Genomic DNA, 26,549 nt, shown 5'->3' with positions numbered 1-26,549 from the left:
CATTTCTTTTCTTCTTCCCTAGATCCTCCAAGTATCCTAACCAGCCGCTTAGCAATCGATTAAGTTTAATTCTGACAATGTTCTAAGGTGGCAATTCCTTCCTCCCTTGCCGGTTATGCTGAAACTAATTGGCTGCCGCCCGAGTCACCAGTGCTGATGCGACCCCTGGGAGTTTGCTGGGGTCAGGGCTAAGTACGCCAATGCTGCAAGGTCACCCCGCCATAACGCGCTTGCAGTGGCTCGGAGATGACTCTCTTGATGGCACAGCGGTGATACTAATTGACTCCCACGGCCCTCGGATTCCGAATGCAGCCGAAAAAACAAAGGGGATGTACCATCTCTCCCAGGCCGGGAGCAAAAGGGGTCTCTGGTTGCATGGCAGACAACATTTCTGCCCACTGAGGTTTCTGAAGGGTGCCCTGGCCAGCAGACAGACAGTATAGAAATGGGTGGGTGGGTGGGTGGATGGATGGATAGATGGATAGATGGATGGATGGATGGATAGATGGATAGATGGATAGATAGATAGATAGATAGATAGATAGATAGATAGATAGATAGATAGATAGATAGATAGATAGATAGATAGATAGATAGATAGAGTGGGAAGACATAGAAATCATGCAGAACAGCCAGCTCTGTCTCTCATGTCTTTTCTTTCTTCTTTGCTCTGTTTGATTATTCCACTGCCTAGCTCTGAGTACAAAATTCATGGCACAAGGACTACCATTGTGGGAAATCAACAGGCAGGGCAGAAAGCAGATTCTACCTCCTGATTCCTATTCATTGCAGCTATCTCCAGCATAAGAGCCTAAGAGCAGCTGTGCTGGATCAGGTAGAAGGACTGTCATCCTGTTCGCCCCTGCAGCCAACCAGGCACTTCACCTGATGGTAGAAAATAGCAAAAGGAGGAGACAGACAAGTCTCCCTAGGAAAAGAGTTCATGTGCTTTGGGGCCATGTCTAAGAAGGCTCTGCCCCAGTTGGCCATCTATCCTGGTTGGGTGACTTCCTAAGGGAGCGGGGGGCTCAGCTTGAAAAGCCCCTTGGAAATCTGCATCCCCAAGGGCAAATGGAACCCGTGGACAGATGACGTCAAACCCTCCATGCCCTCCAGTCACAGAAGCATCGTCTCCCATCTTCCAAGCCGAACAGGTGCCCAATAGGCATACGCCTGCATGGGATGACTTGCGCTGGTACGGCTGTTCTGCCTGAAATGAAGTTAAATTTACTCTGAGCTTGTGGCACATTTATCATGCTGGCTCTTTTCTCCTTTCCTGGGAGGAGGTGGGGGGGGGGGTTGGAAGAGCAAGTATCATTTGCTTTTGAAGATCCTTGTCGTTGCTAATGCAAAAAGAGAGAGAGAGAGAGAACAGGAGGCAATCTGGCCAGCGGTGCCTTATCAGTCCAAGGTGTTAATCAGAAGGGATTAGCATCTTGCGCAAAAATGCTAATACGGATGTGACTGCAGAAATCCTGGCATGGAGCTGGCAAAGGACAATGGAAGTTCATTGTTTGGGGATGAGGGGCACTGATGTCTGGCGTGTTTTGATGCTTTCAGGGACAAACACAACCTTCAGACAAACTCTGGGATGTACAAATACGAATATGCTAGCCCAGCTGGGTGGAATATGCTGGCAGCAGAGACACAGGCCCTGATGGAGCTGCTACTATTACTATTACTATTACTATTACTATTACTATTACTATTACTATTACTATTACTATTACTATTACTATTACTATTACTATTACTATTACTATTACTATTACTATTACTATTACTATTACTATTACTATTACTATTACTATTACTATTACTATTAAGCGGCCTGTTGCGGGGAACAATAGTCTGAATAAATCCCCAATAAAACCTCAGACATAAAACACACAGATCTATAATCGCAAACAGGCTTCCTTGGGAGGTGGGGGGTTCTCCATCTTTGGAGATTTTTAAACAGAGGCTGGATAGCCATTTGATAGAGAGGCTGATTCTGTGAAGGCTCAAGGGGGTGGCAGATTAGAGTAGATGAGCAATAGGGTTGTGAGTATCCTGCATAGTGCAGGGGGTTGGACTAGATGACCCAGGAGGTCCCTTCCAACTCTATGATTCTATGATTCTAAATCAAGGAAAGATATGGAAAAAAAAACAATTCAACAATCAATCCATTCCCCCCACCAGCAATCTCACAGAGGGAGGAGGGAAGAGGGGGGCAGATAGAACCCGTAGCCGCCATGCACGTTGCTCTATCTTGGAACATACCGATGTTCTGCAAACTGGCGTTACCCCACCAGGCATATGGGCGAGGCCGGGACGCAGAGACAAACTGTACAAATCACCCAGGATGCCCCACACCACCCGCATATACTGAGATGGAGTGCTGTGATAAAATTTCGCTAAGATTTATTATTACAGTTTTCCTATTCTGATTTTAATGAATGCTCTGCTGCTGTAGGGAATTGGGTGCTTCCAGGTGCTCAAAGGGCCTTGGACAGCATTGCCGAAGGGGGCGAGGCCCTGCCAGGCAAGTTGCCCACAGCCCAAGAGGGAAGTCCCATTTCAGCCATGAAATCCCTTTTCCACAGTAGAAAAGAGATTTGCCAGCGTGGACCTCTTCCAAGCCGAGGCAAGGGAATGAGTCTGAATCTAGCAGTGAAGACGGAGCGTTTCCCTGACCGCTGGAGAAATCTCCTCCCACGGATGCTTCGCTTTCTTAGGCTAAATAAGAAGCCACGTTGGGACCCAGAGTATAAATATATTAAATATTAAATCAGTTAACACCGCAGGCTCCTCTGGCCGAGAGCGCCGAGGAGGAAGATGAAAAGCTTTAAGCGCCGCTAATTTGCTTGCCGGTTGAGGGCTGATTCTGCTTCAAGATGCACCAAATATTCCATCAAGGCTGATGACGGGGAAGGGCAAGGAAAGAGATCATCAGGGCAGGCAGAGTCTGTCTGGCCCTTCAGAAGTAGCCCCGGCGTCTCCAGCATCCCTGAGCAGCAGCTGGTTAATTCGCCCTGTGGGGTTGCCTCTGGGATCCATAAACCGCTATCCTTCTGCGGTGGGTTGAGCCAAACAGTTCTTCGGGATCTCTCTTTTAAAAGGATATTGCTGAAATTTATTGTAGGTCCGACCGGCAAAGAGGAAATGGACAAATAATCAGCTGCACTGGAGTCCCACGAATAAGGCTCAGGGGAAGGGAAGCTCTTGAACTCCTCCTGAATCCAGGGGAATTCCTTTGCACTTCTTCAAAGAGTTCATTAAGGTGTAGTGGTTAAGAGTGGTGGCTTCTAATTTGGAGAGCCGGGTTTGATTCCCCACTCTTTTACCGGCAGCCAGCTCGGTGATCTGTGGGCTAGTCACAGCCCTGATAGTGCTGTTCTCATAGAGCGGTCCTGTCAAGAGCCCATGCAGTGCAATGGCACTTGAAAGGCCGTGAAGTTGCAACACAAACCACTGTGTCACTTCTTTTCAAGTATTGTCCTCCACACCTGCTTCTCCAGGAGGCCATGCAAAAGATGCAAGATCAGAAGGGAAGTTGCTGTGCATATTCGGAGCACCTTTCAGCATTTAGCGAGGGCCAGCGTAGGATGGCGGTCAAGAGTGGCAGACTCTAATCCGGAGAACCCGGTTCGATTCCCCACTCCTCCTCTACATGCAGCCGGCTGGGTGACCTTGGGCCAGACTCAGTTCTCGCAGAGCTGTTCTTGCAGAACAGTTCTCTCAGGGGTGTCTCACCTACCTCATACGTTGTCTGTTGTGGGGAGAAGAAGGTGCTTTGTAAGCTACTTTGGCACTTCCTTGGGTAGTGAAAAGTGGGATATAATACCCAATGCTGCTTCTCTCCGAGTGGAATCCCCGCTTTGACCTCTATATCTGTTTTTTATCAAATGGGAGGATTTCTCATTTAAAAAAAAATACAATGCAAAACCTTTTGAACATGATGCTTCAGTGGGCGATATTTAAGTATCCATTGGGAACTTCCGAAAGAGAACAAATGTACTTTGTGCCGGGCGATTAGACACTCTCCGCGTGGAAAGTGGTAATGTACTTTCTCACTCCCTGCTGGTGTAATCTCAGCAGCTAGAAGACTCCGGGCACAGAGGAGAAGAACAAAAGGACACATCTTCGCAAGGAGGCAGAATCTACCCCCAGCCAAGCATGCATCTGGATTTCAAGGTGAGCAAAGCTAAAAAGCAGGGGGCCGTTTGGGAAAAAATATATTTTTTTCTGCCTCCTACCTGGAGAGCCAGTTTGGTGTAGTGGTTAGGAGTGCGGACTTCTAATCTGGCATGCCAGGTTCGATTCTGCGCTCCCCCACATGCAACCAGCTGGGTGACCTTGGGCTCGCCACGGCACTGATAAAACTGTTCTGACCGGGCAGTGATATCAGGGCTCTCTCAGCCTCACCCACCCCACAGGGTGTCTGTTGTGGGGAGAGGAATGGGAAAGCGACTGTAAGCCGCTTTGAGCCTCCTTTGGGTAGGGAAAAGTGGCATATAAGAACCAACTCTTCTTCTTCTTCTTCTTCTACCTTTCACAAAGCGCTTGGCCAGAGCTCCACTGAGCTCCCCTTCTTTTTGGCTAACCCATGAGAACCCACTCAGAACTGGATCTTGGCCCACCACAGAATGTCGGTTCTTGGATTCTATAATTCCTGACTATGAACTCCATATAAGAGAATAGGACTGGATATAGGGTGTGAAGCTTTACTTTTTATGACCTTTATAATACCTACTGGGCCTGCAAGAATATATGTGAGTATATAGTGTAAGAATATATGTAAGTATTGTTTATTTGACCACTGAAGAAGACCCTAGGGGTCAAAAAACCTCTGTTTATTGGTCACAGCATATGCATCCATCGATGTTAATATGTGGAACTGTATTTGCAACATTTTATTGACTGCTGTGAATGAGAATTTATGCTTTTAACGGTGTTTTAAATCAGATTTATGTGCAGTAGAAAATAAATAATGGTGTTTTATTTTAACCTCTTTTATGCTCAACCTCTGGGTTCCTAATGTGACTTTTCGGATTGGGGTTCTGTTCCCTTTTCGTTTTGCTCCAGTGAGCAAGGCTTTCAGCACCATGGACAGCTTTCCTGCTCAATCGCTCCTTGTTCATCCATGCCCAAACGGTCCAGTAAAATGCAACATGGGTCAGAACCACAAACCGATGAAGGCAAGGACTCTTGTAAGAAACAACAGCCACCCCATTCAGTGCCCTGAAGCTGCATCCGACTTGTAGTGTATTTGGTTTTATCCCTAACCTTTGTGCTTCTCACCTGTCCTCAAGGTTGGGTTTTTATTTCCCCTTGGGTCATTTGTTAGGTTTTGTGACCCCCTGCTTTGGGGTCAGGCAGTCCAAGAGCGCTCCTATGGGCGATTCCCTGTTGAATTGCAGCTGACTAATGGAGACCCCAGAGGGTTTCCATGACAAGAGATCAACAGAGGCAGCCTCCCATCCAAGTAGTAACCAGACCCTGCTTAGCTCCTGAGGTCTGGTGAGATCAGGCTAGCTTGGCCCATCCAGGTCAGGGCAAGGCATGATTTGCCATTGCCTGTCTCAGACTCTGGACTTCGTTGTTGGTCTCCCATCCAAGTACCCACCAGGCCCGACCCTGCTTAGCTTCCAAGATCTGACGACAGAGCATGCCTTACCACTGTTTTCACTCACAGGGGGTATAAATATAGAGGAGAACAGTTCTGAGCTCTACCTGTGTGGCCACACTTCCCACCTGGACATCTTTTTACCCTCTTCTCAGCTGCAGCTTAAAAATCTGTCCTCTTGTCTCCCTGCCTCGGGCTTTTGGCTCCTTTATTATTTATCAGCCGACTGCATTATTTAATTCACAGTAACCCGTAACTGCACGGCACAGAGCTGGTGTTTGTTCAGCCCTTTGAATATGTAAAGCATTCTAATGTGGTTATTAATAATTCGGCAGGCTCGAAAGGCTTCTAGGCTACAGCGGGAACGGAAAGTGACGGGCAGGCTGCCCCCTGCCTGATGTGCAGCCTTGGAAGGAAAACCCAAACAAGCAGGAAAGGGGTCAAGTCAAAATAACTGGAAGGCACTGGCAAGGGGCCAAGCTGTCCCCGTGATGGATAGCTTGTCTTTGATGCCGCTCGGTAATTAACAATGCATCGTAATTAATGAGCAAGCAAGACACTCAGGGTAGCAGTTGGAGACCTTGGCTACAGCCAGAGATGCTGGGGTTCAAATCCTTGAGAACCAGCATGGTGTAGTAGTGGTTAAGAGCGATGGGCTCTAATCTGGTTTTAATTACCCACTCTTCCACATGCAGCCAGCTGGGTGACCTTGGGCTAGTCAGAGTTCTCTTAGAGCTGTTCTCACAGAGCAGTTCTCTTGGAGCTCTCTCAGCCCCACCTCCCTCACAGGGTGCCTGTTGTGGAGAGAGGTGTGAGCTGCTTTGGGTCCTTCCTTCCTTCCTTCCTTCCTTCCTTCCTTCCTTCCTTCCTTCCTTCCTTCCTTCCTTCCTTCCCCTTCCTTCCTTCCTTCCTTCCTTCCTTCCTTCCTTCCTTCCTTCCTTCCTTCCTTCCTTCCTTCCTTCCTTCCTTCCTTCCCTTAGCCCTGAGTCCTATTCTCCTTCCTTCCTTCCTTCCTTCCTTCCTTCCTTCCTTCCTTCCTTCCTTCCTTCCTTCCTTCCTTCCTTCCCCTTCCTTCCTTCCTTCCTTCCTCCCTCCCTCCCTCCTGATGCTGCTGTTCATGGTCAGCGGGACAAGACGGTTAGATCGCCTTTGCCACTTGGACGGCCAGCCTGCAGCCTCCTGTAGGGATGGGAGGAAGAGGCTGTGCTTGCCTGTCTTGGAGCGAACGAAGAAATGCTGACAGCAACGGAGTTGGAGTTTCCGGGGAAAGTTGCTGCAACATTGCTGGAAGATGCTGCTGTCACTTTGGATTGATGTCGACATGAGTCGAGCGAGACAAGCCTTGCGTGGGGGCGCTTCCGTATTTCCTCCCCAGCTGGCTTGATGCAAGGGATAAAACCGGCCTGGCAGGGTGTTCCTCGCACACATGAAAAACACAAGAAGCCTCCTCATCCAGCATCACACCCTTGGCCCATCAGGAGTCGAGCATTGTCCACTCTGGCTGGTAGCAGCTCTCCAGGGTCTCTGGCAAAGGCCATTCACATCACCTGCTACCTGATCCTTTTACCTGGAGATGCCTCGATGAAACCTCAGACCTTTTGCATGCAAAGCAGGGGCTCTGCCACTGAGTCACAGCCCCCCCCCCTTTTTCTCCATCTTTACTCTCCGATCACAAAACCCTGGTTGAGAAAGCCTGGCTTAAGTGCATGGTCCGTGTTTCCTTTGTAGTTTAGTGGTCTGCAGAATTTCGGGCAAGTGTTTTTTGTTCCTGAGACACTGGGGCCTAGAAACTTGCTCTTTGCTGTAAAACAGGGGTAGTCAACCTGTGGTCCTCCAGATGTTCATGGACTACAATTCCCATGAGCCCCTGCCAGCAAACGCTGGCAGGGGCTCATGGGAATGGTAGTCCATGAACTTCTGGAGGACCACAGCTTGACTACCCCTGCTGTAAAACACAAGCTGAAAATGTAGAAGAAAACCACCATTGCACACTCTACTGATGGCCATGAAAACATTAAAAGATTCTCCGTTATCAGATTGCTGGTAGAATATTTTGGGGGGTGGGGGGGAGGACAATTTTCCTGCAGACAAGTATTATTTTTTTTTAATCGAGACTAGGCTTAAAAGATTATGGATGCGGCTGAAAATCTCATGCAACAGAGCAAATTCAATAATTTCACCCGACAAGCAACTCTCTGCAAGGCAGCCTTGTTAAGCCGGAAGGATAAAGAGCTTCCTGAAGAACAGGAAGCAAAAACGGACCGGTATGCAGGGCTGTCCTAGGCTGCTAATTCCACAGACGGCTGCTTAAGTTATGCACACAGAGAGTCTCTTGCAGAAAGCTTTGAAATGGAGGTGGGGGGGGGAGAGAAAAGGGGGGAAAAAATCTTGCTTTCTCTTTCTGAGCTGCCAAACAAACAGCCCAACTTGTCTCTGTCAACAAAAAGCAAAACCGACTTCTCTGCACTTGCTCCTTAGCCCTTAGCAACCGGCACTGAAACCTCCACAACCGCAAGTAGTTTTTCCCCTTTGGGGTGGCGAAATCCATTACAGCTGTGTGAACTGAACCTCTCCAGTTCACCAGCTGCTTAAAAGCTGAAGACTCCTGTGCTGGATTCAGCAGTAAAGCCCTTCACTTACTTAGGGCAGGAAAGTGGTGAACAGTGTGAGTCAAAAAGTCCCCACTTCACATCCCACTGCTGCAATTAACTGCCCAAGACTCGCTGTCTCTCTTTCAGCCAGGCTCCTTTCTGTGCCTCACAAGAACCCTGGGCAGGCATGCAGGCTTCTAGTGAGAAACAGAAACACGGCCAGGAGGCAATATCGGGGGAAGGCCTTGGTCTGTCCCTCCAGAGGAACCGGCTGGCCTCTGTGTGAGACAGGATGCTGGACTAGATGGACCACTGGTCTGATCCAGCAGGGCTCTTCTTAGGTTCTTATGAAGACCTGAGCCTCTCTGCCCTGTTTTTTACCCTTCAGAGGAATTGGTTGGCCTCTGTATGAGACAGGACGCTGGACTAGATGGACCACTGGTCTGATCCAGAAGGTCTCATGTTGTTATGAAGGCCTTGGTCTCTATGCCCTGTTGCTGGTCATTCAGAGGAATCGGCTGGCCATTATGGGAGACAGGACGTTGGACTAGATGGACCACTGGTCTGATCCAGCAGGGCTCTTCTGAGGTTCTTATGAAAGTCTCAGCCCCTGGTCATTCAGAGGAAGTGGTTGGCCACTGTGTGAGGCAAGATGCTGGACTAAATGGACCCTCCCTGGTCTGATCCAGCAGGGCTCTTCTGATGTTCTTATCAGGTGAGAGCCTCAACCTCTATGCCCTGTTTGTTTGACCTTCCAGAGCAACTGCTTGGCCCCCGCTTGAAGCATGATGCTGGGCTAGATGAATCACCGGTCTGCCCCAGCAGGACTGATCTGATGTTCTCCTCTGTATGGCAGGACCCCAAAGGACAAGCTGCACCCCACCAAAACATCAGGACGTCGCCTTACCTGTCTGAAGCCGTTCCGTGTGTACTGCAGGATTTTCAGGGCGTAGTTGGAACGCTGGCCTTTGCTGTTGAATTCTATGTGGCCGGTGAGACCTTCCAATTCTACCTGTCCAAGAGAGAATGAGTTGCAGCGCAAAAGAAGAAGAAGAAGAAGAAGAAGAAGAAGAAGAAGAAGAAGAAGAAGAAGAAGAAGAAGAAGAAGAAGAAGAAGAAGAAGAAGAAGAAGAAGAAGAAGAAGAGAGACGATTCCCCAGGCAGCCTCTAACAAAGCACCCATGGGCGCGTAAATGTGAGCCTTTGGAGAGGACGGTGTATAAATATAATAATAAATAATAATAAATAAATAAATAAAATAAAGCTGCCTAACACTGAATTCATCAAGGTCAGTATTGTCTGCTCAGACTGGCAGTGTCTCCTTGGGGATGCAGGTTAGAAGGTTTTCACATCACCTGCTAGCCAATCTTTTATAAAGGCCATGCTGACGATTGAACCTGCGACTTTCTGCAGGCCAAGCAGATGCCCTGCCACTAATTCAGGGCCCCTCTCCTAAAGGCTGCTGGTTAACAGCAAATTGGACTACCAACCATTCCTGCTGTGAGTCTGGAGTCATGTAACCGATTACTCCTTCACCTTTAACACTCCCTGCACATGGAAAGCTAGCATGTCAGGGAAAGAAGCAAGGACTTTGGTCATTGCAAACATTCTAAGGTCTCCCCTCCCGTTTTATCCTGCCATATCACAGCTGTCCATATAATAGATGATCACATCACCAGATAAATGTTGAACAAAGTTTTAAAATATCTAAGACAATAATTATCTCCCACCCCTTTGGGATAAGTCTCTGTCCAGCTGCTGCTTGAAAACCGCCAGTGTGGGGGGGAGCTCAGCACCAGCTTAGGTGGTCGATTCCACTGCTGAACTCTGCAAACAATTTTTTTCCTGATTCCTAACCAAGGCCATGCTACATGTCGTTAAAACCCTTCACTGCAGGTCCGATTCCCTGGTGCCCACAGAACCTGCTCCCTGCCCGCCTCCGGGTGAGTCAAAGCACCCTTCAATACGGTATCTGACTAAGGGAGCTCTAGCTCTCAAAAGCTGACGCCCCGAAAGTCCTGCAACCCAGCTGTGGCCAGATGCAAGGGTCCCATCGCCCTCCCCCTTTCCCTGGACTCTTGTCCTCTCCTTCGTTCCCCGCGCAAACCCTGACAACTCGTTTCTTTTGCCGTCACAGAGACCCACTCGGCCAAGGCGGGTGATTAATTGCGCTGCGTTAATTCCAGCCGTCTGGGGCCTGGGGAGGAAGGAAGCCTCAGCCGCACGGAGCACGTGGAGGCCCACCACGCCGTGTTAACACACAGCCATGTTGTGTAAAGGGCTGGCAAGCGCAGCGACACTCTTGCCGCTAATTGCTGTCAAAGCATGACACCACCGACAACCGCCCAACACAAAGAGCCAAGGAAAATGAGCAGGGAGAGAAGGGAAGTTTGGCAGTCACAGGGCTGGGGGGGAGGGCGGCCAGGCTGGGCTTGGGATGCTCTGGGAAGGGGGTACATCCCATAACATGATGCTCTGCCAAGCTTCAGGCCCTGCGGGACTTTAGAGCGTTCCGCAGGGCCTGTAAAACGGAGCTCTTCCGCCAGGTGGACAGTTGAGGCTGGGGCAGTGGGGGAAGATCAAATCCGCCCCCCCCCATGCTCCAACTTTGATTATTTTGTCTCTCCTCCCTCCTCCCTCTAGAGGTAGGGGTTGGGGGTTTTCCGTCATGTTGTGGACCGTTGGATTTACTGTGTTGGTACTTTTCTGTCCATTTTAATGGGGTTTTGATGGAGGTTTTTAACTGGACATTCTGTAACCTGGAATGAGCCTGGTTGGGAGTGGTGGGTAATAAATATCATCATCATCATCATCATCATCATCATCTTCATCATCATCATCATCATTATCCCTCTCCTCCCCAAATCCCACCTTCCCAAGCTCTATCCCCAAATCTCCCTGAATTTCTCAGGCTGAAGTTAGCACCCCTACCCCTAGCCCCTGCCATTAGCCAGGGGAGACCGAGCAAGACTATTGACCACTCTCTCTGACCCCTACCAGGCCGGCCCGGTTTGCCTCTGGAACCAGAAGCAAACCGGCCCGACGCCACAAGGCCGCATCGACATCCCGTCCTTTCTCACCATTCTCAGGTAGTTCATCAGGCTGGTGCCGTGTTGCCAGATCTGGGCGGAGCCGCAGGACAGGGGCTTCACGCCGATCTCCTGGCTCCGGTTCAGCTCCTGGACGGCGCTCACCACGGCATAGGCGGCGTCAAACAGCAAAGCAGAAGAAAGCTGTGGGTGCAGGAAGAGAGGGAGAAGCGAGAGGAAGGGTCATCAGGCAATCCGAGAGGGACAGAGGCGTCTGCTTATTATGGGTGGGCTTTGGTATTTCTCATCTGTGGACAGCAACCGGTGAGGGATGAGAAGGGACTTATTAGGTGCAGGGGGCAGGCCCAACCTCCATCGCCATTGATGTCGTGACGTCACTTCCGGTGTGGACTGGAAGTGATGCCATCACGTTGGAGGCCACCTGGCGACGCTCTGGTATTGGGGCAAAAACTCTATGGTGAAAATGGCTTCCGTCTTAGTTCTTTGCCAAAATACCAAAATGTCAGCCGGACATCGCTGATGTGTGGACAGCGCTTCTGGTCCAAGATATTGTGCTAGCAATGTAATCTGGGGGTTCCTTCTTGCTCCTGGTGAACTCACCCATCGGGGGCTGGACACCCTATCTGGGAAAGCACGAATCTTCAAAGGGAAGGCTCCCCCACTTTGTAGAATGGGACCATAGTTCTCGAGTCCTATCTCCTTATTTGCTCAGCTTAATTGGCATTATTTTAAAAAAACAGGAAACATGAAATACATTTAAAAAAAAATCCTTTCCAATTACAATACACCTGCTAGCAAATGGAAATGTTACTCATGGGGTGCTCAGAGAAGGTGACACAGAAATATTAGATCTGTCAACCCTTGGCAAAAATTTTTAATTGACTATGCTTAGGTTTTCCGAAATTCACAGATCAATTAAATGTAAATAAACGTACGCACTGCAAAAACCCTTTTGAAGATCCTGACGGGAGAAGAGAAGATTGCATTTTTAACTTTTGCATAATTTATTCTGTGTCTCTTAGTTCTGTGGGCAAGGGAAGGCTATGTGTGTCCTCCACCCAAGGCCTGATTCTGACAGCCGCAAACAGAGGACAGGATTACTTCCCAGGATTACAGTTCTTATGCTGGACACTCTGATGCGGTGCAAATAGAAGCTCTTTTCCAGCTGCTTCCGCAGAAACACTTAAGCCTTTCCTTTGATACACTTTATCTATTAATCTTGGCGATATCCAGAACTTTAATCACTGCATAATCGCTGCAGTTGAAGTGGTTTTTAATGACAAGTGAATATGGTGTTGAAGGCAGGTTTACCGTTTGCGCACCGATGTTTTAATAACTCCTTGAACGGCAACCTTGACATTATTTGAAAGTTGATATATCAACAATGGAGCCTTCATACAAGTCTATGAAACAAGACCGATAGGAGAGGAGTCCAACCATCCTCTCCTCCAGGGTAAACATTGTTGTGGCCGGCATGATTTCCCCAGCATCGAAGAGTGTTTGCATTCCCTTCTAAAGATTTGATTTAACCTTGCAGGGGGAATGCATTAAGCTTCTTTTAGAGATAAAGCTGTCTAATTGATATATGGATCACTCCCCCAAATCCTGCCTGATAGGCGATTCCCCAAGATTCTCACACAAAGAAACTTACAAGGGTTTCTTTTAATCTCTAAACCTCAGGGTTTTTCTGTAACATTGAGACAACTGCCCTTTCTTTCCAAATTGTTTTTTTCCCCCCAGTCGTTCTTCACACTGCATTAAATTTGTCAACCGACTTATTGCGTCTTTATTTCTGTCCCACTGAACACTGGACCGGAAAACAGAGATGCCACGGAGGCATCCGCCCTTGTCAATGAGTGTTCAACTCTCGTCCCTTGGTGAGTAATAAATCTATTAGCCCACGCTTAATCTTCAAATCTAAAAACATTGTGCAGCTCGCACAAAGGGGGAGCCTCCTAAAGCACCTTCTAAAATTAAATTCAGAGTCCTTAATAGAAAGTGCCAATGGAGATGGAGATAGACCCAGACTTAGGTACATTTCTGTATTTATCCCAGGATTTTCACAGCTGGGATGGTATTAAAGGCCGCCCAAGTAACCTTTGGCGCTTATGTTTATTGATCTAAGAAAAGGCCTCCAAAGGGACGTATGTCAACACTGGTCTCCACCAAAAACTGGCATTGAACTAATCCTGAGACATCTGTAAGCCAAGCCTCGAAATCTGTGTTGCCTCCTCATTCTACAGAAGGTTAGGAAGGGCAGGAAAAAACTGACAAAATAGGCTTATTTTAACCCCAGTGAATTTCCCCCCATCCAAATTAACATGGATGCCATCAGAAATTCACTGGCCATGAAATCCTAAGCAAAGCCCCCCTCTCCCTTCTAAGTCCACCAAAGCCAATGAGGTCTTAGGAAAACCCTGAAGGCCAATTGTAGCAAATGGAGGCAGTTGGCAATAACACCCCTTTCCTAAACTCTATGGTGGCCAAACTGTGGCTCTGTAGATGTCCATGGACTTCAATTCCCATGAGCCCCTGCCAACCCCGTTACTCAGCGAAAAAGAAACCTAGTCCCTTCTGCATGCCAAGCAGATACTCAACCAGCGAGTCACAGTTTCTGCCCATTCCCTTCTGAAATAACAGAGAGGCTTGACTCGGCTCTCTTTGTAGTGAGGAGGTAGCAGGTTTTTCCCCCTGCAAAATGCACATCCTGCAGGCGGGGGCAGCTTTCAAAACAGCTGTCTCCAACAGTACTAATTCTGTCCCTAGGGAGCTCCATGGCTGTGCCCACGGTTATGTAAACTTTACAAATTTACATGCATTTGACAATTTGCACACCCAGAGTTTGGTATCATTTTGCAGAAGCGGAATGTGTTTTTTTCTGCAAGACAGTAAAGGAATAGTCAAGGATGTTTGCAGATCTTGAGTTTCTGGACCTCAATCCTGGTTGACAGCTTCTCTGCAATAAAGAACCTACCAAGGAAAGGGAAGAAGAGGTGATACCAGAAGAAGGAGGGTTGACAACGTCCTGGTGCGCTCTGGAGACCTCCCAGAATCACCTCTCCAGACAGCTTCAAAAATGTACGGGAATTAAGATTTATTACGGACCAGTGAAGAAAAAAAAGGAACCCCTCCACATTGGATGAGTGGCTATTTCCTCCCAAGGGATGCCAGCCTCCAGGTGGGACCTGGGTTTCTCTGGGAATTACAACTCAACTCCAGACTGCAGAGATCAGTTCCCCTGGAGAAAAGGGCTGCTTTGGAGGGTGGGCTCCGTGGCTTTGTACTCTGCAGAGATCCCTTTTATTCCTCAGCTCGACCTGCAAAACTCAACCTGGATGAGAATACCCTATAGCAGGGGTAGTCAAACTGCGGCCCTCCAGATGTCCCTGGACTACAATTCCCATGAGCCCCTGCCAGCGAATGCTGGCAGGGGATCATGGAAATTGTAGTCCAGGGACATCTGGAGGGCCGCAGTTTGACTACCCCTGCCCTATAGCCATTCCCCACCAGTGCTCATGGGGGACCTAGTAACATTATTCCTTCTGCACAGGTGTGCCAGCTTTCCTCCAAACTGGCACAAGGGCATGAAACCTGTCGAGTGAAAGCTCAAATACGGAAGTCCCACTTTGGTGGTGAGCTGTTACGGAAGGCGAGATCAAACCAACATACCCCCAGGGAGCCCAAATTTGTTAATGCGCATCCGAAGCCTGGCTCGTCCTCGTTAATTGTCTCCAGTCTGTTTTTCATTTCCTCCTCTCTCCCCTGTGCACTTAACGATCTCTTATTAGCTACCATAAATGATGCTTGTAGATCTTAATGAAGCATGTGACACTATTGATGAGGGTATTTGACAGCAACCTCCAAACAGGTCCTGGGATTGCCGGAGAGGTTTTAATGTTTACAAATGTCTCTTTTTCTTTCTTTTTTTTTGGGGGGGGGGGAGATTGGATTGGATTAGACAAAAGCACCAAGGGTGATGTTCTCAGAAGCGCCATGAAGGTCACCAACATCTGATTCTAAGAGAGGGAAATGAGCTTTAGCAAATGAAGCAAAACTGGACTGCTGTTTAGAATCCAGTTCTAAAGAAGGATTCTCGCCCACCAGAGATTTCCTGCTATTTCAACTGATCTCCTGATGACCAAATGTCTGCTTGGGAAGGTAAACTCTATGCCATTGGAGACCTTCTCCTCCCCATATCCCACCCTCCTCAGGCTCCACCCCACCAAACCCAACCCAGAGCCAACCCTAAACCCAGAAACTCTTTCCCTTGGAAACTCAATTTTTGGCATTTTTGGTAGGTACAAGGAACAATTATCAAGGCTTATCTTGGATACCTTGGAAGTAATTTAACAAAAAACACCAAAATATTTTCAGAACTTTGGCAATACTTACATTTGAACAGCTAATAAGGACAATAGCATATGAATCTGCCTAGTGCTTAATCAGACCCTTGATCCATTAAGATCAGAACTGTCTACTCAGATTGGCAGCCCCTTTCTGGAGTCCCAGGAATTGGTCTTTTGCATCACCTCTTACCTGGTCCTTTCAACAGCAGATGCTAAGGACTGGACTGGGATTTGCTGCGTGCAAAGCAGAGGCTCCTCCCTTGAGTCCCAGCCCCTCCCTGCATAACCACGATAACAACCATCATTCCCTAACAGACTGCATTCCGCAGTTGTTCTGCAACTGGCTTTTACTGTGCGGAATGGAAAATTCACTTGCAAATGGTCACTGAAGTGGACTGAAGCGGCTTTATCTTGCCTGTGTGAGTGCCCAGTGTCTTCACCATAGCAGGAGCCCCTGTAACCCTGAGCTCTCCCGCTCCCTCCTCCAGTTTATCCTCACAACAGAACCATTCTGGCCTGAGGCCGCCCAGTGAGCTGCATGGGGGATTTGAACCGGGAACCTGCATCAGCCCAAGTCTGACAGTCAGCCAGCACATCATGCTGGCTCTTGCGGGGTCCTGAGCAACCCCTTTCTCCCAGTTCTAAGGTTACACATCCTTCTCCTAGTTTTAGGTCTCAGTTGCCCTCGGTCGTCCTGCCCAAAGGCAACCTGGGGAACATTTGGTGCTTTTTTCCTCCTTGTCAAGCCGCTCCCCAACCCCCCCTCCCGGCCTGCCACTGGCTGGAAGAACCACCCTAGTTTCGTTCTGGCTCATCAGCTTTTCAGATCATTTCAAGTCTCGGCTGAAAACAATATTTCCTACTTCTTCGAGGGTTCTTAATTGCCATCTCCCTCTGCCACTATTTATCTCGTAGCCTTATTTAACGCAATAAAAGCAATTTGGGATACAGATGACATGGAAGGCGCCAACTGCAGCCAATATGCCCGTGCAAAGGCTGCTCAAAGGTTCCACAGGGCTCTCCGTCTGCCAGCCGCCATGACAGACGCTCCCCTCTTTCCTTCCCCCGAACCTGAAATCAAATCTCCCCCCCCCTTTAGCATTCAAATCCGTTCCTTGACATTAATTGCCCTTCTGCAAATATTGTCTCATTTGTTCATTAGCGTATGTTCTTCCACTGTTGTGGGCTTTCGTTTTTCTTCATTGGTGGTTGTAAACAATGCTGAGAGTGCGGGGGGTGGGTCTCTTGCTCAAAGTTCCCTCTTCTCTTGGTCCGGCACCTGGGAGCTGAATCCAAGATCTTGGCAAAGGAACCAAACAGGCACCTTTCAAAAGAGCTCAGCTGCATTGTGGCTTGAAGATATGACTTCCCCTGGGAGGTGTTGCTAATGTGGTCAATGTCTCTCACCCAGCAACTTTGTGTTTTTAAGTCCCAGAGAAAGTGAGGGGGCTGGACTGGATGGCCCTTTATGGTCTCTTGTAGCTCTGTGTGATTCTGACCTAAGTTGAGGAATCTGGGCCATGCAGGTAGTCCTTGCCTGGAAATCAGTGGTGGGAAATGGCTTAACAATTTTTTTTCTTCAGGGGGAGCCTGAGGACGGTAGGGTTTGGGGGGGGGTGAGGATCTCAGTGGGGCCTGATACCACCCTCCAACGCAGCCATTTTATCCAGGGGAATTCATCAGGCTTCCTCGGGAGGACATTTTTGGACATTTTTAAGCAGAGGCTGGAGAGCCATCTGATGGAGAGGCTGATTCTGTGAAGGCTCAAGGGGGCGGCAGGTTAGAGTGGATGAGCGAGAGGGTTGAGAGTGTCCTGCCTAGTTCAGGGGGTTGGACTAGATGACCCAGGAGGTCCCTTCTATGATTCCCCTATGTCCTCTGGAGATTAGAGTTGTGATGCCAAGAATTCTCCAAACCCCAGGCTTAGAGAAAATCCCGTGAAAGGCAAAAAAGAAAAAGAATGAAAAATGAAAAATAGATGATCTTCTAGAACACAGTTTATTCTGACCAAAAACTCTTTTCAAACACCAGTGGAAGCGTGTTCAAACTGGTGAAACCTTCCAGAATGAGTTAGAGATGAGGGCTGCAGTCCCAGATGGGCACTTAACCCCATCAGGCCAGGGAACTACCACCCTCTCCGCAGCTCTGGGCTGCCTACCCGCCCCGCCCTCTGGCTTTGTCTGGCTTTTGGGCTGCCTGTTTAACCTTGTCTGGGCTGCCTGTTTAACCTCATCCGCTTGACCGCTTGTCTCCAGGCATTGAGTCGGAACCAAGACTTCTGCTCCGGCACGCTGAATCGGTGACATGCTGAGGCGGGAGTCATCCTTGGCGAGAGCTGCCTCCAGATGGTCCCTTCTCAGCAGCTTCATGTCGATGTTAAACGGCACCGGAGAGAGAAAACACCCGGCCTTTGGAACGGTCACATGCCAACCCCTTGGGCCCGAGCCAGCCATCCCCGAGAATAATCAGCAGATCATGCTCAGATTTAAACAATGATGGAAGCCTTTGGGAGCAGAATGGACCATTCGGATGGGTAACCTACGAGACAAGGACTCAGTCCCTCTACACCAGGGGTAGTCAAACTGCGGCCCTCCAGATGTCCATGGACTACAATTCCCAGGAGCCCCTGCCAGCGAACGCGGTGGGGAGATGGGGGGGGTGTTTCCGCCATGTTTTTGGTTTAGTGTACCTTATATATATATATTTTGTCCATTTTAATGGGGTTTTAATGGGGATTTTAACTGGATGTCGGCAAGGGAGTGGTGGTAAGGTAAAGGTAAAGGTAAAGGTATCCCCTGTGCAAGCACCGAGTCATGTCTGACCCTTGGGGTGACGCCCTCCAGCGTTTTCATGGCAGACTCAATACGGGGTGGTTTGCCAGTGCCTTCCCCAGTCATGACCGTTTACCCCCCAGCAAGCAAGCTGGGTACTCATTTTACCGACCTTGGAAGGATGGAAGGCTGAGTCAACCTTGAGCCGGCTGCTGGGATCGAACTCCCAGCCTCATGGGCAAAGCTTTCAGACGGCTGCCTTACCACTCTGCGCCACAAGAGGCTCTTTGGGAGTGGTGGGTAACAAATTAAATAATGATGATGGTGAGGAGGATGATGTCACTAGAAGGGCAAATGGTAAGCATGAAGTAGGTGAAACATAAAATTTACACCGGAATGATAACCCCCCTCGGGCCATACGGCAGATTCAGGACAAAACTGCTGAAGAACTCTCAAGGGCAGAAGTTTTGGAAAACACGTTTTTATCACCTCTGCAACAATGCTGCGCATCCCTTTGCCCATAAACCTCACACGCAGAATTAAAAGTGTCTCAATCTCATGGTACAATCAGGGTTTCTGTCAATGAAATAAACAGTTAATTACAAACATCTGCTTTAGCCTACCCTCTAATTACCTAATCTAGCCATCTGTAATTTTAATGATTTTCTCTGATTTCCTTTCTTTGCCATGTGATTAATGTGAACGGTGTGGTGAGCAAATGGCTCCCCTCCTTCCTTTTTGCAAACATGCGCTTCCATTTCATAGCGAGAAAAGCTTGAGGATTTCCTGTGTTTATGTGGCCTTCCTGGCAAACCCAGCTGTCGGGCATCAGTGCTCAGATTTCCCTGAGGTGGTTTGGCTCCCCGGAGGGAGACAAGCAAAGCCCCAGGTCTCCAGACAGACCGGCTCTTCCTCAAGATATGGCCTTGTTAAACGTCATTGGCACCAAGAGTCTGACAGGACGGAAACAGGGAACCATGCCCTGTGAGTCCATAACCACGGGTAGCAAATGGTCCCTCCCCACAACAGAAAACAATCTGCTCTGGGTGTTGCAGGGGATATTATGGTCCAGCTTCACACCGCAGCCTATGAATCAGCCACCACCTATCCAGGGGCCTCCAGGTGACTGTAGCAGCAGTGACCAAAATGGATAGCTACAGGCATTCACTGAGAGAGGGCCTCCCTTCTGGCCATTCCAATGCTGCCATCTGCTGCTGGACACTCACATTTGGTAGCGCTTGGTTTGTAACAGCAGCAAGGAACAAGACGACACACAACTCCTCTTCATTGCCTCTTTCTTAGTCCTCCCTGCTGTTAGCGGAAGGGTAATGCAATGCTGGGAATTCCATGCATTTTCCTACTTAAATGCAGTATCTGTACATTTGCCCCAACATGGCAAGCAGCAACTCCATGGGTCTATTTCACTGGCAGATCTTGAGAAATAGTCCAATCCCATGATTTTTACTGCAACAATTTCTGAAAAGATGAAAACTGTATTGTACAGCGGTTAAAAGAGTGTCAGACTCTAATCTGGATGCCACTCTGCAGAGTGGCCTGGGGGGGGGGGAATCTAGCTGCCCAAATCTGGGCCCATAACCTGTTGGCAGAATTTAAGAAATATTCCAATCCTAGCTTTGGCATTTGTTTTCAATGAACTTTACTGCGACAGGATTTGCAAGAAGGCCATAACTGACTATAGGTTACAAACACAACAGAAATGCCTTCAGAGTATAAGAACAAACACACTCCAACACAAAGCAAAGAGAGAAAACAACAAGAGGCAGGCTGAACTGCAAGAGGAAACATTCAATAAGCCCTGAACGACAGAGCAGGCACCACAGCTCCTCTAAGGGTAAAAGTGGACTAAACATCTCTTTCAGCAGTATTTACGTCAATTAGATTGATTCTGTTGTGCAGCCATGTTGGTACCAAGCAGCAGAACAAAGTTCGAGTCCAGCGGCACCTGGTGGTGGCGAGGAAAAGGTTAAAGCCCTTCCCCCCAGCAGCAGGGACTACCTCAGGGTTCCAAGGGCCTGCTGTCTAAAGCAGAGAAGATCCTTGGCGATCTATAAAGGGAACTCCGAAAACCATGTCTATTTGGACCCCTGGCAAATAAGCAGCAACACTGAGAAGCAGCAGCATTGGAAGGAGGCTTCCCTGCAGGTACTGGTAGCTATCAGTTGTGACAGCTGCTGCTACAGTCACCTGGAGGCTTGGAGAAGCATGTCTGCTCCACAGATCACTGAGTGGTTTTGTAACACCTGCTGTGCCCATGCCCAACGAAAGCAGCAACATCTCACAATGATAGGCGACCCCCCTCCGTCTTCCAATTTCACGTGGAGGCTTGAAATTTCAACTCGGGGTGACTAGAGCCCCCCACCCCCCTTCCCAGCTGGGATTCACTCGCTTCCCTCCTTTGGTTTCTCTCGGATCATCTTTTAATTTCACGGAACTTTGAGGAGAAAAACCAAAGGGGGAAAGGCCTCTCCCTGTTTTCGTGGTATTCAGGGAGACTACCCAGATTGGGAATCTTTTAATTATAATCCAGTAATTGTATACATTACACCAGGGGTAGTCAAACTGCGGCCCTCCAGATGTCCATGGACTACAATTCCCAGGAGCCCCTGGCTGCAGGTGGAGGAGCATGGAATCAAATCTGGCTCACCAAATCCGCTCTTAACCACTACACTATACTTTGGAAGGTGGACTCTATGGCATTATAACTCCTTAAGGTTCCTGTCCTCCATCCGCCCCCAAATTTCCAGGATTTTCCCTACCCCCATCCTCCTCGTGGCCAGGAGAAACCTGGCAACCCTTAGCAGGGTTTGGGGAGGGATCTGAACCAAAGAAGAGAAAAAGAACTGGTTCTTTATACCCACCTCTTCTCTACCTGAAAGGAGTCTTAGAGAGGCTTACATTCGCCTTCCCTTCCCACAACAGACACCCTTTGAGGGAGGTGGGGCCGAGAGATCTCTGAAGGAACTGTGACTCTCCCAAGGTCACCCAGCTGGCTGCATGTGGAGGAGGAGCAGGGAATCAAACCCCATTATCCAGATTACAGGATACCACTCCTAACCACTACACCACACTGGCTCTCGAGAGCAAGGGTAGTCAAACTGCGGCCTTCCAGATGTCCATGGACTACAATTCCCATGAGCCCCTGCCAGCGTTCGCTGGCAGGGGCTCCTGGGAATTGTAGTCCATGGACATCTGGAGGGCCGCAGTTTGACTACCCCTGCTCAAGAGCTTGCATTAGGGACACAGCATGTCTGGACAGCACGAGCACCTGCAGCATCGTCCTGAGCTGAAGGAGCGGGCAGACAGTGACGGAGGGAGGGTGGAAGCTTAGCCGAAGCACATGGCACGAGCAAGTGGCGGCAGCCTAGCATTAGCTGTGCCACCGGTGAGATGTCAAGCGTCCTTGGTATTTAAGGAGAGGGGAATGGTGACGCAAGCAGGGATCCTAATTTGTCCGCTTCTGGTCACTCTGACCTTTCACGTGAGCCGGAGGGACAGAGCGGGGCTCGTGGAGGTGGCTTACTGATGCATTAACATTTAGAGTTCAGTTTGGGAGCAAGCGTGTGCCTTTCATGTCCCTTTCCCATGCAAGGAAGAGTGTTTGCAGTCAAAGTTGTTTGGCTGCGCTGCTCCGGATCACTGCATTCTAGGGAAGACATGCTCCTTTCCCTCCACTCATGAAGGAAGCCCTCACTCGAGGGTTACTAACAAGGCCTTGAAGAGGCCGGAGCAGGAATACTCTTGAAAGGGGGTCATTAACAGGTGAATCCACAAAGCTGCCTTATACTGTATCACAGTGGTCCCCAACCTTTATTTGGCTGGGGACTGGCAGGGCGCCGGCCACGCCCGCGCTGCGCGCATGCGCAAAAGTGCCGCGCATGCGCGATTTCAGCCGCGCAGCACACAAGTGCACATGCGCGGCCGGGCCGCGCATGCACGATGCGCGGCACGGCCCTTATTCCCTCTCCCTGCCCTCCCGCAGTAAGAAGCTTCCAGGGCCGCAGGCTTGCGGCCTGGGAAGTTTCTTACTGCGGGCGGGGGGGCGGAGAGAGGGAACCGCGGCCCGGCGCCCTGGCCTTTGCAGCCCGGCAGCGGGCCCCGGACCGCAGGTTGGGGAAAACTGCTGTATCAGGCCATAAATCCCACAAGTTGCATACTGCCCCCTCCACCCACCAGCAGCAGCCCCTGGGAACTCAGAATGTAGAATCACTCAGGGCAGTGTCCCTTCCGATGATCTAAACCAGGGGTAGTCAAACTGCGGCCCTCCAGATGTCCATGGACTACACTTCCCAGGAGCCCCTGCCAGCGAATGCTGGCAGGGGCTACTGGGAATTGTAGTCCATGGACATCTGGAGGGCTGCAGTTTGACTACCCCTGATCTAAACTGAATTAATGCCATCCACAAGCCATAAAGGGAACCCAAGGTCCAATTAGATTGGTTCTCGAATTTTTCAGTAGGGTGACCCACAAGTCCAAATTCAATGGGTCCAAATTCAAGTCCAAATTCAATGGAATGCAGATTCCATCTGGTTAGCCACTGCAGACAATGGACTGCTCCACCAGATGGGTGCTCAGGGCATAGTTTGCCTAGAGCTCCCCCACTTTTCTGAGGAGAGCTCTAGGCAAACTATGACCTTAGCACCCATCCTTTCAGTACTGGCTTTTACAGCTTCCTTTACAAAGCTGCCAAAGGCTTAGGGGAGAAGCCCTCCAGATTCATGGGCATTTAAAAAAAACCAAAACACCACAATTTCACACTATTCAAGGCAATTAACAGCAACAGAAATCCACGTTCATGTCCAATACATCGGTCAGGAATGCAGTGCGCAAATCTTACAGATCAGGTGTCCCCAAAATCTGCAACCCGTGAGCACTTTAGGAATTCTGACACCAGAGTGGCGGGCACAGCCGCAAGACGGTGGCCACAAAGGAACGCTACAGGAAGTAGCTACTAGAGTGCTGTGGCTTATCTTCAGGAACGCCGTGAAGATCCTTGTGCTGCATTGGTAGCTACTGCCCAAGCAAGACTGGGAATGATCTGCAGAGCCAATCAAATCTCCAACGGCCAATCAGAGGCCTTACTCGGCAAAAGTCCCGTTTGGCCCAACAGGGGTCAGCAGGCACCCTGACACCCATGAGCACCATGTTGAGGACCTCTAATCGAGACTTTATCCAGAAAGATGCCTAAGAATCTAGATGCGTTGCCATTCCAGTCCCCTCTTTAAGTCTGACCCCTTCTTCCCTCCCAGTATGGGCTCTAACTGGGGAGAGGGAATAGGGCTGGGGAAATATTTCTACTTACCGCAGGCCCGGTAAACGGAACGTGGTCGCAGTTTTCTTGCCATGACTGGTTGAGGCTCTGTGCAAACTCTTGGAAGAAAGCATGGGACTGGTTGAAGATGGAGAACCCCAAGATGTTCACTCGGTCATCCAGAAGGCTGTCCAGTCGCTGGAGGGAAAACTCCTAAAGGAAGCCAAGAAAGGAGAATTAGGAGGCGCGGAGAGAGCTGCGTGCTCCTTGGCAGCTCATGGCGTGGATGAAGAGAGCGGATCTAAGGAACTGCAAGAACTGGCCGTCAGTGGAGCCCAGAAGGCGTCCAAATCTTATTTCAGTTTGCCCCACGAAACTTTTGCACTAAACATAGAGAGTTTCAGACAGCTCCTAGAACAACCTGCGAGCTTGAAGATAGCTCCCAACTCTATGATTCTATGATTCTTTCAAGATTCTTGAAAACTCAAGATTCTTGCCAACAGTGTTCTCCTCTCCTCCATTTCATACTCATAGCAACTCTGAGAGAGTCTGAGACTGGCCCAACATCACAAAGTCAGCGTCCATGGCAAAACAGGGACTTGAACCTGAATCTTCTGACACCATTCTGGCTAAGCTGCTGCCACAATCCAGAAAAAGAACAGACACCCCTCTGTGCATCGTCCTACCGTACCTCCAGTGGTGGTTGTGTTGGAATATAAGTTTTTGTAAGGAAAAATAATTAGTCCATGACCAAGGACATCATCTCCACACTTGCTGAATCTCTCTGTACATAATGAGCCAGTTTAGGAGGCCCCGAGACGGCCTTTTGCTGAACGAAAGTGCGGTTCCAGTTTGTTTCCTTCTCGGCAGGGTCTTTCCAGGGTTTCAGACAGAAAAGTATTTCCCAGCAACTTCTGATCCTTTTAATGGGATCTGAGCCTCGGGCTTTTGCTGCATCAGGGTTCCTGCCTGGGCCAACTTTCCCGGACAATGACATTGTCATCCATTTAACACCAAAGAAAGTAAATTCATACTCTGAACGGGGTAATTACGCTTTTTGTCAGGATCTCTAGATGAAAAAACCCCGAAAGAATAGCTACAGTTGGAACTCTAAGGGCTCTGTAAGAACAGCCTGACTGGGACTTCTCCAGCACATGCAGCGCTGAGGAGAACAAGATGAGACACGGGATTAAGTGGTAGTTTGGACACAATCGCATTATCATTAGGGAACGCAGAAATTGCCTGTGTGCTATTGATTCTGCTTGAATGATACTATCCTCCCTGCTTCCTGACAGGCGATCCTTTTTGCTGCGGTGTGCTGTCAACCTGAAGCAGGAGGGCAGGTGGCGAAGGGGACGCGGGCCCTGAGGAGATTTTTTGCACATGAAGAGTGCGGCAACAGTCTGGCCCGGAGGTGGTCTGCCCATTTCCCCACTGAGGGCTGCCAACCTCCAGGTGGGGCCTGGAGTTCTCCCAGAATCACGACGGATTCTCAGCCCGCTGAGAGCGGTTTCCTGGGAGGACATGGCAGCTTCAGAGAGCAGACTACATGGGGAGGGATGCTTAACCACCTTAACTTCCCCAGGTTGATCTTGAGAGCCAAAGAGCACATCTGGAGTCCCACTCACGGAGAACCAGTGTCACGCACAGAGCCCCAGACAGAGGCAAATCAGGGCAATCTGGGACTTCCAGCCAGGTACGCCCACTGCCTCTGCTCCCACAGCCACCAATGGCCTGCCCCTCTTGGACAGCAGAGCCGCCAGCCTCCAGGCAGGGGCTGAAGATCTCCCCGATTTAGAACTCATCTCCAGACAACAGAGATCTCCTTTAGAGGGTGGCCTAAAGGTAAAGGTAAAGGTATCCCCTGTGCAAGCACCGAGTCATGTCTGACCCTTGGGGTGACGCCCTCCAGCGTTTTCATGGCAAACTCAATACAGGGTGGTTTGCCAGTGCCTTCCCCAGTCATTACCGTTTACCCCCCAGCAAGCTGGGTACTCATTTTACCGACCTCGGAAGGATGGAAGGCTGAGTCAACCTTGAGCCGGCTGCTGGGATCGAACTCCCAGCCTCGTGGGCAAAGCTTTCAGACAGCTGCCTTACCACTCTGCGCCACAAGAGGCTCATTAGAGGGTGGCCTAACCAAGTTCATAAATATCTGGAGATCTGAGGGTGGAATTTAGGGAGTGGAAGGAACCTTAGTAGGGAACAACGTCACCGAGTTTGCCTTCCGAAGCTGTCATTTTATTTGTTTATTGGTTTATTAGTATGCTCTGAGGATACTAATTTGTTGGGGCCGTTTCAGTCCTGGCCCCAACCTGGTGGAATGAGCTCCCGGAGGAGCTGCAGGCCCTGTGGGAGCTTCCAGCATCCCACATCCCTGCAAAACAGAGCTCTTCCACCAGGTATGTGGTTGAGGCCGGTGTGGCAAGGAAGATCTGTATGACCCCCCTTCCAGGACAGAGCAATGTGCATGGCGGCTGGGGGTTCCATCTGCCCCCCTCTTTCCATCTCCTTCTATGAGATTTCTGGTGGGGGGGGAATGGATTGTGGTTTGATTTGTTTTTTCCGCCGTATCTCTCTTTTAGTTTGTGATTATGGATTTAGGTGTTTTTATGTCTGGGGTTTTAATGGGAGTTTTATTGGGGATTTTATCCAGACTACAGTAACCCACCACGAGCCACTTGGGAGTGGCGGTTAATAAACTGAAATATAATAATAATAATCATACTTCTGTACTACTCCTCATGACAGGTCATTTTGGGGCAGTCTACACATCAAACCAATAAAAATACAGCATAAAAACCCTTGATTATACAAAACTAAAATTACACCAAGAAAAAGATGGCGGCATAATTTCTACAACCCAGTAACTGTTCCAGCCAGACCAGTGTGGATGTCCCTATAATCCTGACCA

The 26,549-nt window shown here is 49.3% G+C and overlaps 1 protein-coding gene across 6 annotated transcripts in view; it reads right to left on the bottom strand.

Moving 5' to 3' along the window:
• The window catches only part of GRIK4 (glutamate ionotropic receptor kainate type subunit 4), a 352,867-nt gene that overhangs the window by 55,389 nt on the left and 270,929 nt on the right, over positions 1–26,549 (bottom strand). For 4 of the 6 annotated variants that reach the window (XM_077305824.1, XM_077305826.1, XM_077305827.1 and 1 more), the window contains exons 8-10: positions 23,687–23,848; positions 11,280–11,432; positions 9,107–9,211 (exon numbers count right to left, since the gene is read on the bottom strand). In XM_077305824.1, coding sequence (XP_077161939.1) covers positions 9,107–9,211; positions 11,280–11,432; positions 23,687–23,848 — 420 coding nt within the window. Of the gene's footprint in view, positions 1–9,106; positions 9,212–11,279; positions 11,433–20,041; positions 20,330–23,686; positions 23,849–26,549 lie in introns of those variants that run through there. The other 2 variants (XM_077305828.1, XM_077305829.1) reach the window with 2 other exon arrangements.

Source organism: Paroedura picta, chromosome 12, assembly GCF_049243985.1.
Source record: "Paroedura picta isolate Pp20150507F chromosome 12, Ppicta_v3.0, whole genome shotgun sequence".
Lineage (NCBI taxonomy): Eukaryota > Metazoa > Chordata > Lepidosauria > Squamata > Gekkonidae > Paroedura > Paroedura picta.
The sequence above is the reverse complement of the archived record's forward strand: the minus strand, read 5'-3'. Positions and strand labels throughout refer to the sequence as shown.